Source organism: Fukomys damarensis, unplaced genomic scaffold (assembly GCF_012274545.1).
Source record: "Fukomys damarensis isolate Sample0158 unplaced genomic scaffold, DMR_v1.0_HiC HiC_scaffold_17, whole genome shotgun sequence".
Taxonomy (NCBI): Eukaryota; Metazoa; Chordata; class Mammalia; order Rodentia; family Bathyergidae; genus Fukomys; species Fukomys damarensis.
In genome coordinates, this window is record NW_022900929.1 from 79,449,094 (window position 1) to 79,461,719 (window position 12,626).

At 39.8% G+C, this 12,626-nt stretch overlaps 1 protein-coding gene across 1 annotated transcript in view; it reads right to left on the reverse strand.

The window, feature by feature from the left end:
• The window catches only part of Dmxl2 (Dmx like 2), a 119,318-nt gene that overhangs the window by 73,278 nt on the left and 33,414 nt on the right, over positions 1 to 12,626 (reverse strand). The window contains exons 4-7 of the mRNA XM_033765327.1: positions 9,897 to 9,968; positions 6,676 to 6,754; positions 5,573 to 5,708; positions 4,779 to 4,845 (exon numbers count right to left, since the gene is read on the reverse strand). Coding sequence (XP_033621218.1) covers positions 4,779 to 4,845; positions 5,573 to 5,708; positions 6,676 to 6,754; positions 9,897 to 9,968 — 354 coding nt within the window. The remainder of the gene's footprint in view (positions 1 to 4,778; positions 4,846 to 5,572; positions 5,709 to 6,675; positions 6,755 to 9,896; positions 9,969 to 12,626) is intronic.

The following is a 12,626-nucleotide window of genomic DNA, read 5'->3' on the forward strand; positions in this document are numbered from 1 at the left end:
CGAAGTCCAGGAGGTACCATGAACATGGGCAGAGAAGAACAACTGCTAACCACAGTCAGTTCTGTTTTCACAACTGCTAGTTTGAAGAAAATGCTTTAACCAACAAAGTGTTGCCATACAGGCAACTCTGTCCTGGAAATCACCAATGTTCCACATCATGTGAGAGGCACTGCTATCTCAAAATATGCTTTACACTCTACTTGCAAATTGCTAGTTCCTGGAAACACTCATCAACTGCACATGATTGAAATCTTCTTGCTAAATTGTGCAGTTTTCCTGTCTAAGATGTTCATGCAACTTCTGGGCAAGGTAATTATCCAATCACAAAACAGTGAAGTTGAATGTTTTCACAACTAGGGATGAAATGAAAAGGGAATGAGTGAACAGCCAACACTTGGAAAGCCTAACTTTACTTCGTAAAGTGAGATGTACATATTTTAATTCTATATACAAGTAAATACAATTAAACAACCCATATTTTAAATGTAATTTTGTTACTGAATGCATTCATTAAAAGTATAATGTATATTATCACAAATGTATTTTTCATGTCGTAAAAGTTCAGTAATTTACTTCCTTTGAAATTGTACAAATTTAATTTCAAGGTTTCAAAAATCATCACCTATGTCAAAGCATGCTTGTAACCCCAGCACTTGGGATGCCGAGGCAGGAGGACTGCTGTGAGTTTAAGAATGCCTGAGGTTTATGGGAAGTTCAAGGCCAACCTGGAATACCTAGCAAGACCCTGTCTCAAAAAACAAACAAAAATCATCATACTGTAAAGAAGGTTATAGGCTTCACTAGATTTCCAAAAGGATTCACAGAATAAAGCAAATCAGAAAAAAATATGTTTTAGAAACTCTGGGCTAGAAGACAGGAAAAATTCTTCAGTCTGAAGGTAGGAAAAACTTATTAAACATCTCGGAAACCAAAGCCCTAGAGGAGCAAGTTGATAATTCTGAAACACTACAATTAGATATGTCTATCAAAAGATACTACTGACAAAGTAAGTAACAGGGTGGGGAAAAAAATCTCTGCAAAACATATAAACAAAGAGCTCACATCCAGAATAAAGACCTCTTACAAATCAATTAGAAAAAAAGCTAACCATTTAAAAATAGGCAAGCGGGCTGGACATTTAGTTCAGCGGTGCCACCACCCGCCTCACAAGTACAAGGACCCAAGTTAGATCCCCGGTACCCAAAAAAATAAAAGCAAGAGTCTGACCATTCTCTTTCAAATCAGGCATCCAAACAACACATGTAAAAACAGGTACTCCATCTCATTAACAATCAGAGAAAGGCACTTTAAAACCACAATGCTCAGGTGAATATTCACCAAAGTAACCAAATGTGTGAGCGTGACTCCCTGGGCAGGCATCGGGGCACAGAGGAGTAAGTGTGGACCGCCCAACATCACAGCACCGTCCTCACACCGCTCACTCAATGCTCACGAGAGACATCATGACGGAGCAACGTGAAAAGAAGGAAGAGCCCAATAAACAGAACTGCGACCGCATCCCTTTGGTCACGGACTAATGATAAGAGATTACATATTGTCGAGGAGACAATAATGGAGAATGCTCTCGCAGCATTCTCAGAATTGAGAATTTCCTAAAGAAGATCCAAGCTACATTTAATCTACCACACATTATAAATATTTTTCAATAAATTATATTTACTTTTAAAAAGCACTGAAATATTTACAAATGAATGACAACAGGGATATTAACCCAAATAATACAAGTGAAGAGGGCTGCATCACTGAACAAGACCGGCTGGGCAGTAACTGCGGGAGCCGGGGACGCAGATGAGAAGTCCACTAACCACACTCCTCTATCTGCATTGCTAAAAAGTGAGAAACACAAGCCAAACTAAGGAAATGCATCGTCGACACAAGCAACTGACACAGGATGAGGATCACATACATTATAAGAACTCCTTAAAATAAAAGAGACCTATCACAGCTGGGCGTGGTGCAGCGTACTCTTAATCCCAGCACTCTGTGAGGCTGAGGCAGAAGCTCACATTCAAGTCCAGCCTGGGCAACTTGTGAGAATGAAAAAGGGCTAGGGTGTAGTTCAGTGGAAAGGCTTTCGGTTCAATGCTAGTACCGGAGGGGTGGGAGGACAGGAGGAGGCTGAAGCAGGACAGTCATCTGTGCCCAGGAGTTCTAGACCAGTCTGGATAACACAGTGATACCCCATCTCCAAAGGAAAGAAGAAATAAAGGAATAAGGGGAGGGGAGGAGAGGAGAGGTACGGAGGAAGAAAGGAAACAAGGACGTGATGAGGAATAAAGGAAAAGCAAGCATCCATAAACAAAGGAAAATATTCACATCCAACAGGAACAAAGAAAACATGAATGTGCATACATGTGAAGCTTCTGCTTTCAAAAAGAAAGCAATGAAATAGTAATGGTATGATTCAAGATTCTCGTTCCACAGGGCTGGGGGGAATGAGGAGCCACCAGGAGGAAGACGAAGGACGTCAGTGTTAGTCCTGTCCCCGTGGGTAGTGGGTACATGGGCACCTATATGTCATATTACTGACCAAATTCTCTATATAGTCTTTGAACCTACAAAACTTTTTATAATTTACAAAGGATCACTCAAAGAATATGAAAAAAATTATTGGAAGTTCAAAATGTCATAGCATAAAAATCTCACTTCAGAGTTCAAGCAGAAATATCTCCCAGAATTTAATTTTAAAATGATGAGATGGAAAACAGAGGAGGAAGAAAATAGTAAATTTGAGGGTTGGTGCAGAAAGACCCACACGTGAACATAAAGAGATCCAGAACAGGAAATGACGGCAAGCAAAGTCTCCACCATGAGGGCGTGCACTCCTAGGACATGGGCTCGGAACTCTCTCCTTGGCTGACCCTTGGAGGCACAGGGCCCGGTGCTGAGATTCCAGGTGCTAGGGAAGAGGAGGCCCCCAAACCTCAGTGCTGCAAATGGGGTACCTCACAGGCTCTGTGCATCACACAGCAACACCAAAAGCCAGGAGGCAACAGAACCAGGACTTAAAAGCTTCTGAAGGACAACGATTTCCAGCCCAATTCTATGCCCAGCTGAAGCAAAGAGAAGAGCAAAACCAAAATTTCTCAGACATGCAAGGCCTCAAAAATGTTTATGTCCATTCACCTTCTCTCAGGAGCCTGCCAGAGGCACCTCCATCAAACAGGGAATTTAACAAAGGACAAGGCAAGGAGAATTTCAAGGCTACTGAAAGGAAATCCCAAAATGTTAACTATGCTATTCTAAAATCAGAAAAAGTAAGTCAGATTTGAGCAACGAGAGCACATTTCAGGATATTTCCTATGTGAGATTATACTGGGAGACGATTCAGTCTGCCAGCAATTCTGGGGATAAATCAGGCATACAGGAAACAAACGGTAAAACAAAGTAATTACTGCTTCCGAAATAATTATTAATTATGAAGAATATTTTATACAATCTTAATAATGTAAACAATAGCAATTTACCCAAAAATTTTGAGGTCAGGAAGACTGAAGAAGGGAAATAAAGAGAATGAAAGCCTCAGTTCCCATAGTAGAAAGGCAAAACACAACATATAACCACTGTGAGAAAAACTCAAGAAACTGGAACAATTAATATGGAGATACATCAAAGAGCTGGGACTAGAGCTTCCATATGACCCAGCCATCCCTCTGCTGGGTATCTTTCCAAAAGAATTAAAAGATTCATACCACAGTGATATATGCACACCAATGTTTATAGCAGCACAGTTTGTAATAGCTAAAACTTGGAAACAGCCCATTTGCCCATCAGTTGGAGACTAGATAAAGAAGATGTGGTTTTCTATAAAATGGAATATTACTCAGCCATAAAGAATGAGAAGTTAGATTCATTCATAGGAAATGGATACATATTGAGGATATACTCCTAAGTGACATAAATAAGTCACACATGTATAAATACCACATAGTTTCTCTGGTGTGAATAAACTATAATAGTATATAAGATCCTAATGATATAATGGACAATGTGAAATAAGAAGAACAGGCTAAAGGTGTAGGGAAAGTGGGAAGGGTAGGGGAAAGGGAATAAGGGAAAAGAAAAAAATATGAAAAAATGGAAATGAAGTGTTTATAAAGGGGGAGGGGAGGAGGGGTAAAGGGAGGGCAGGGACAAGGGGGAAAAATGAGAACAAGGACCTGTCGTGTAAAGGTACAGGATCCCAGTAATGAATGTACCTGTACTGTATACCTAAAATGTACCAATAAACTCAATGAGGAAAAAAAAAAAGAAACAGAAACACTAGCAGGCTACTTAGGGACATGAAAGGAAATATAAAAATACTCAGCTCAACAAATAACTGCCTTCAGGACACTGGGAGTAGAAGTGGGGAGTCAGGCAGAGAAGGCTGCTTTTCATTCTGAATCCAGTAGAACAATCCCACTTCCTAAACAGAACTACATGTCATTGATAAAACATAAAAGCTAGTTTTTAAAACTGCAAGTGAGCTAAGGTCAGACAAGAATATTCGCCATTGTTCCAAGCATCTACTGTGCTGGTCGTACATCAGGTCCTCACAAACTCCCCTTCTCCCCAGAGCCGGAGCCTGAGCCCAGACCTACTGCCGAAGGCTGCCCCACTCGAGCTATCCATCGCTCCACATCTCAGCAGAACCACTCCTCAGGCCACTTTCAGAGTAAGGCTATCTCAGTTTTACAGAGGACAGAACTGAAAATGAGGATGCATGAGGAAAATTTTTTAGTTTTTTTCTTTTTTAAATTTGTTCAGGGTTTTACCTTTCCAGCAGTAGCAAAATATTCCCCATCTGGAGACCATTCCATCAAATGTACAGATACTGAGGTTCTAAGAAAAACAAACAAACAGTTAGCGTGTGTGTGTGTGTGTGTGTGTGTGTGTGTGTGTGTGTGTGTGGTACCAGGGATCAAACTCCAGACCTTGCACTTTTGAGGCAGGTGCAGTGTCACTGAGCTACAACCCTGGCCCCAGTTAACATTTTTAAAACTGGGCACAGCGTATATGTAAATGATTGTGATTTTCCTAACACAAAAGCCACAATTATCAGAACATAAGTGTTTCTCCTTCTATAAAACAATCCATCTTCCTAAACAAGCAACTTAATTAAAACTAAGCCAAATCTGCTCTGGAGAATGAGAGCAGATGCATGTGGGACACACACACACTCATCACACCTAACTTTCCAGGTTAAGCACTGACCCAGCATCCCCTGCTCACTGGCCTCTTCACCTTCTCTGTCACTGCTGATGGTGCAGCCCCTCCCGGGTGAGGGTGACCAGCAACTCCACCCCACACCCAACCCACTGTGAGTACTTCCTATATGGCAACCCTGTCAACACAAGTCCTGGAGCTGTCACTAGGAAGATACTGCTGTCCTTTTTTAAGCAATGGGCTACAGCACAGACAGAATGAAACAATGGGTTTTGATTAGAAAGCTCTACTTTCTAGGCTTCCAACTGCAATGGTACCATCAAAAAATAAAGGTTTTTGTAAAAGAACATAATTAGGAGCACATTTTAAAGTAATGAACATGACAATAGAGTTAGACACTAACTTGCACTGCCAGACGCACTTCCAGTCATTTAAAACGGGAGGAATTTTATTATCAATTTCTTCCTCCTCTTCCAGAATATCACCTCCTGGAGGAGCCCACAACTGAATAGAATCAGTTGCTGTCAACAATCTGTTATCTGAAAATTGAAGAATGTTCTGATGAATAAGCAAGGATTATCTAGGGAAAAAAATGCACATGTGGGCTGCTGTTTTGGTCTATAAACTATTTTGTGAAAAATAAAAACAATACCACCTATGAAAAAGGTGGTACTCTATGGAGTAGAGTCTCCTAGAAGAAGTAGAAAAAAAAACGATAATAATCCCCAGACCACAAAGAATAGTTCTTATAAAAGACTTGACAACAAGAAAGCTTACTAGCAAAGAGCTATAGTATATCAAGAAAGTCTTAAAAACAAGAATAAAAAGCAAAAATAAAATGGCAAATCCCCCAAACTCTGATACAAAATGTTCTCAGGACAGCCAGACATGGTGGTGCACACCTATAAACCCAGAACTTGGGAGGCTGAGGCAGGAGGATCACCCCAAATTCGAGGCTAGCCTGGGCTAAATAGTGAGTTCAAGGTTAGCCTGAACTGCAAAGCAAGACCCTGTCTCAAAAAAACAAAAAAGTTCTCAGGATGTAAGAAAAACTGCAAATTAATGGAATTTGTTTTCTATATGAAACAATAAAGCATCAATAATTCTGAATGTAAAAGGGGGCAATAGCTATTATCATTAAGGTTTTTAATCTTTCAAAATTAAAGGTAGTAATTTCCTGAAATACAAATGATACAAAAAAGATGGAATATTTTTGGTCCCTGCTTTATTTATGATTTTGTTTCTTATAAAATACATTAAGAATAAGGTACAGCACATGTTAACTAAGGAAACAAGTCACTTTTTTTAAATAAAACACTAAAAGGCAGGGGCAAAAAAGCACAGAGTAGCATAGAGCAGTAGATTGAGCATTATACAAAGCCATAAATTCAACAAGAAAATATAACATTAATCATTTTTCTATTATGAAAGGCCATATTACACTATAGTTGTACATGTAAAACAAATATTTCATTTTTTTAATTTCTAAGTATAACTGCTAAATACCTTGAGGGTCCCATGCCAGGTTGTATGTCACAGAATTCAAAAAGAACTGCCCGGTTTTAAGCCACTGACACTTGAGTTGCTGAAACATGCAGAGAGAAAGAAAAAACAAAAAGAGATGTCTAAAATTTCCAAAAGCTCTACCATTTTATCATTTTCTTCAGCTTCAGGCTATATGACTTGAAATAAAGATGTGAACATTTTACTGCTGTTTTTACAACAACTTCAGTAGTCCTGCTTGCTTACTCCCCAGTGATGAGCCGACAACCACCCACGGAGTAGGGCCCCCAGGCTCCTCCAGTCCGGCAGATGGGCACCCTCTGCAAGCTGCGCGTCTCCATGAACACCTGGCTAATCTCCATGAACCTGGCTAATCTGCTCCCCACTCTGCTCTGGTGCTCCCCACGCACACTGATCCACCAATGCTCTGTTTACCGCTCACACACTTACCTTTAGAGCTTGCTACACCTGCTACAAAAATGCTGTGAAATGTTTATTAAAACAAAATTTCCTCAGAGGGAACATAATTGTTATATACTGCAAACATGTACTAGTAAATATTTTGAAAATAGATGCACAGTAGAAAGAAATGCAAATTATCAGTCATGTGGACCCACTGTCTAATAAAAAACTGTAGGTACCTAAGAAGTCAATAGACTTGAAACTATATGATGTAATTACAAACTTCAACTATTTTAATTGTTTCCATCCATTTTTTTATATTTTCATTCTAAAGAGTAAAGTTTAAGTAAAAAAATCATTTACATTAAATACTAAATTCTAAATAAGTAAATCTGCTTTACGTCTTTGTTATATACAAAGAGTGTACAATGCCCTTTTGTGAAAATGCAGTGCAATGTACATCCATGTCCGTTAGTAACTGCCTAGCAAGTACAATAATTTTTTAAATGGCAATACTTCTGACAGTAACTTCATTTTTTTTTTTTGGAACCGGGGATCGAACTCAGCTGACAGTAACTTCAATACTTCAGTAATTTACTCAAGGTTTCTTGACTACTTAGAAATGAAATTTTAAGATATGCCTATAAAATCTGCATTTCATTATCTAAAAGTAATTTTATACTTTATAACGAAACTAATATTAAATCTTACCACTGCTCACCAAGTATCAGTCACAACAGTGTTTTGAATAATTAAATCATTCCTAAGGTTACAGATAATCCTAGTATTTTTCCTTTGGTATTTAATCCACCAGCCAACTATAGTACATCACAGAAATTTTCAATCTGCAGCCTGGAAACCTGCAAAACCAATTTTTTTTTTTCAGTAGTACTGAGGATTGAACCCAAGGCCTTCACACTGAGCTACATCATCAGCCCTTTCTATACACTTTATTTTGAGACAGGGTCTAAATCACTAAATTGACCATGCTAGGCTTGAACTCACAACCCTCCTGCCTCAGTGGGATTACAGGCCTGCACCACCATGCCCAGCTCTAGAATTCTGATATGTTCTCCAGATGACTTTTTTTTTGTGTTTGTAGTACTGGGGATTGAACCCAAGATCTTGCACATGCTAGGAAGGTACTCTCAGGGGATAAGCTTTATCCCTGAGGCAATTTAAATACTCCAAAATTTGACATAAGTTTCCTGCTACTATTATAGAAAAAGGCTAGTATTTCAATTTAGACTGACTTTTCAGAAATGTAAAAAGAGCCGGGTGTGGTGGTGCACGCCTGTAATACCAACTCGGGAGATATTTAGACTGACTTTTCAGAAATGTAAAAAGAGCCGGGTGTGGTGGTGCACGCCTGTAATCCCAGCACTCGGGAGGCTGAGGCAGGAGGATCGATGTAAATTTGAGACCAGCCTGGGCTACATAGTGAGTTCCAGGTCAGTCTCAACTACATAGTGAGACTCTGTCTCAAAAAGAAAGAAAGAAAGAAATGTAAAAAGAAATATCCAAATATATATACATATTTAATGAAAAATACAGGCCAGGGATGCGCCAGGCACCACACCTGCCTGGCTATCACAACGTCCTGAGTTCAATCCCCGGTACCGGGGGCTGGGGAAACTAGTTAAAATGCATTTCATTTTACAAAACAATCTTTAGGCTGGGCATGGTGGCACAGAAATCTGGAGGTTGGGACAAAAGGATCATAAGTTCAAGGCCAACCTGGGCTACACAGCATATCCTGTCTTAAAAAAATAAAATGAATAAATTAAAAAATAAAAATAAACATCTCTTTTGAGCTGGGCATGGTGGCATACATCTGTAGTCCCAGCCTGAGACAGGAGAATGATGAGCCCAAGAGTCTGAATTCAGCCTGGGCAACACATTGAGACTCCCACTGCCAAAAACAAAGAAAAATAATTTGTTAAATGACTTCTAAATATATACTCCTGATAGTTGGATTTAACATTTGCAGTTTGGATTTTTTTGAGTGGCAGTGAAGTTCAAAAGCATGCAATAATTTTTAATGGAGCTGATAATTTCTGAATGCCAAATAATAAAAAATAAAACCCAGCACTCAATGATACATGTGAATGGCTGTCAATGCAGGGTGCTGGGCTTCTTAGCTGCAAAGATATCCAAGTGCCTGACTACTCTTAGCAAGTATTTGGGAGCACTGTCCCTGGTGAGTTCCACATTCTATTCTCAGTGAACAAAAGAAAAACTTTTCTACTCTCTGGCACTTACATTCTGAATAGTGAGCAATCAATAAACAAACAAGGTAAGTCCTATGGAAAAGAAGTTAAAAACAGTTAAAAGGGTAAAAGTTGCATTTTTAAAGGTGGTGAGAATGGACCTCACTGAGATCCTGTTACTGAGTAAAAACTAAGGATTCTAGGAAAGCTAGCCTTGGCGCTGCAGGGAAGACATTCCAGAGACAGGAGCTGACACTAAAGGGGAGCAATGAGGACACCACTCCAGTGTCCAGGGCAGGAGAACAGCAGCAGACGAGCTCTGGGAGGGCCAGGTTGTCTTCTACTTGACAGCTCTCCAGCTTTCCTGCTATGAGCAGGGACCAGCAGCCTGGGCCAGAACAAGATGCCCAGACTAGGGAAATGGCAGCTGGCGATGTCCCAGGGATGCAGGCCCCGAAGGCTCTGACCAACCGCACATTGATATTCCAGCCTACTCCTACCCCAGCTCCTACGGTTCCACTGTCAACCAAATTCTAAAGTTAAAAAGAATCGATTAGAAATGTGAAAAAGTTAAGTAGATTCTAAAAACATCCTACTATCATTAATACTTACACAATTCCTCTTATGGGAATTTATGCCTAGGGGCTCAAATATACACACAGCATTTCCATACGAAGCAGCGATCTAAAAAGAAAACAGCACAGAAATTTACAAAGAGGAAAAGTAAACAAATCTCGTTTTCAAAATAACACATAACTTAGGACATTAATACCCCAATGAGGCCCTGATGGTCTATTTCCTGCAATGAAATACCTGGAAGTGTATTCGAGTTAAGAATCTAAAAAAACTCAGTAGGCTTCATTTTATGAGTACAAAGTTGACCTATTCAAAGTAATCATCTTTCCTAGAACTAAATTTATTCACAAAAATACACTCCAATGGTACATCTCTTTATCAGGAACTATAATCCAGTGAACGTAATACAAAAACCATGGAAAGTAGAGAAAGACATTGAATAATAACAAGCTTTAAGAAGGTATCATATTAAATGGCCCTGATTATATAGCTTGGGAGGCCATCTAGAAGGGAACAGAAAACTTGGAGCTGAGCAGTCACCCACTGTGCCTGGAGACAAAAGGTGTCTTCAGCTGCTGAGGCTTGGGGACCCAAGGGACTGTGTTCCAGGTCACCACCTGGTGACGGGGGACATAAACCATAAACCCCTCTGTCCCCAGAAGCTACCAGAGCCTGTCGCCAGTAACTCCTTAAAGGTCAGTTCCTAGTTCATCCTCCTGACAAAGAGAGGGTCAGCTACAGAGTAGAGACCAAAAACCATCCATTCCAACACCTCCAAAATCCGGGACTATAAAACTCCACTAGGGCCAGGTATGGGAGTGTACACCTGTAATCCCAGCTACCTGGGAAGATGAGGCAGGAGGCCAGCTTAGCTAACTTAATGGAACCTAGTATCAAAATAAAATAGTTTAAAAAGAGCTGGAAATGAAGTTCAGCACCCTCTGAGTCAATCTCTAGTACCAGAAAACAAAACAAGCAGAAACTAAATTAGGTACATATTCTTCTAAGGCCTGGCAAAAAGACCACTGTGATTTTTATACACTCTCACACCAAAAGGTGACTTTTAAGTGTTTCCCAATACCTTACACTTTTTCCAACCAGGCTTTGAATCCACAATAGTTGAGAACCTTCTTCAGATGCCTGCTGTAGATGCCCTGAGCCAGTCTGACAGAGTCACAAACATGAAAGTCACTGCCACAAGGACAGGCTACACGGTAACACGGATGGCACTAAAGACAACACACAGGTCCTGCCCAGAGTTTTGCCTTCTTTAAACAGGTAATCAGTAACAGAAACATAGGCTGCTCTGCTTCCCACACACTGTCTTTCATAGTTCAAACATCTTGGAGGCTGAGGCAGGAGGATCGCCAGGAGTTGGAGGTCAGCCAGCCTTAGCTACATAGTCAGTTCAAGGACAGCCTGGACCACAGAGCGAAACCCTGTCTCAAAATCCCCCCAAAATAAAACTTTTCTTCCAGAAAATGTGTTCATTGTGATCACTAGAACTTAAGTAATTTATTAAAATTCACCTCTGACAACTATCATACTATTGATATCAAATATCGAAGGCAGACTTAAAGCAACCCTACTTGTCCTATAAGAAAATTAATGAAAATTAATTAAAGAAACTTGACACTCTCAGCAAGTTAGGGGTGTCCTTTTGTATGGGGGAGAAGTTCAGGGGGTGCTGGGCATTGAACCCAGAGTCTTCACACTGAGCCAAATTCCCAGCACTTAAATTTTTATTTTGAGACAGGTTGTCACTAAATTACCCAAATAATGATGGATCTTGTGATCCTCCTGCCTCAGCCTCCCAGAGTGCTGGGATTACAGACATGAATTACCAGGCCCAGTGACTCTTCTAAAATAAGCATAGCAATGCTTTGGGCAAAAAAATCAGAAAAGCAAGAGAAAATTCAGTGAAATCAATCACTAGCTTGTCAAGGAGTAGTACATTTACATAAATATTAAGGCTTGATCCCAGCAGTAGGGTGGGGCAGGAGAAATGGAATAAAAAAGTCACCATGACTTATTCAGCATAAATTTGCATGATTGCTATTTATTTAATCAGGTAATGTCCTGATAGCATAACCTTGATAAAATTTGTTATTCAGCAAAGAATAGTCTCTAGGCTAAGACTACAGACAAAACAGGCATATATGCCTGTACTCCTAGCACTTAGGAAGCTGGGGCAGGAGGATCACTGCAAGATCAAGGCCAGCCTGAATGATATGGTGAGACTAGTTCAAGGCCAACCAGCCTGAAATACATGGTGACCACCTGTTCCACAAAAAATCAAAAAACAAAGAGACACACAACTCTCCTATGTAACAGCCTTACTGAATAGCTAGGATGTACAGCAAATATGCTGTATTTACTCTACATGTGTTTTTGTTTTTTTGTTTTTTTGTTTTTTTTTTTTTTGCTACTGGGGATCGAACTAGGGACCTTGCACTTTCAAGGCAGGCAAGGTGCCAATGAGCTAAATCCCCAGCTCACTTTACATGTAAATTAGATGCCTATGTTCTTAATTCTGAGGGAGAGGTATATCATGAAATTTTAACTATTTCAAAGTAAATCCTCTGTTTTAAAGTATGTATGAATGAATGAACTATAAAATTCTTCCCTCAAACATAAACTTTCATTAAACTAAGACTTTACAAAGCACCCACTATACAACAAATTTACATTAGACAGTAATACCTCATTAGATTTCTTAGGGAATTTCGATGTTACTAGCCAGGCATGGCAGCATACACCTGTAAC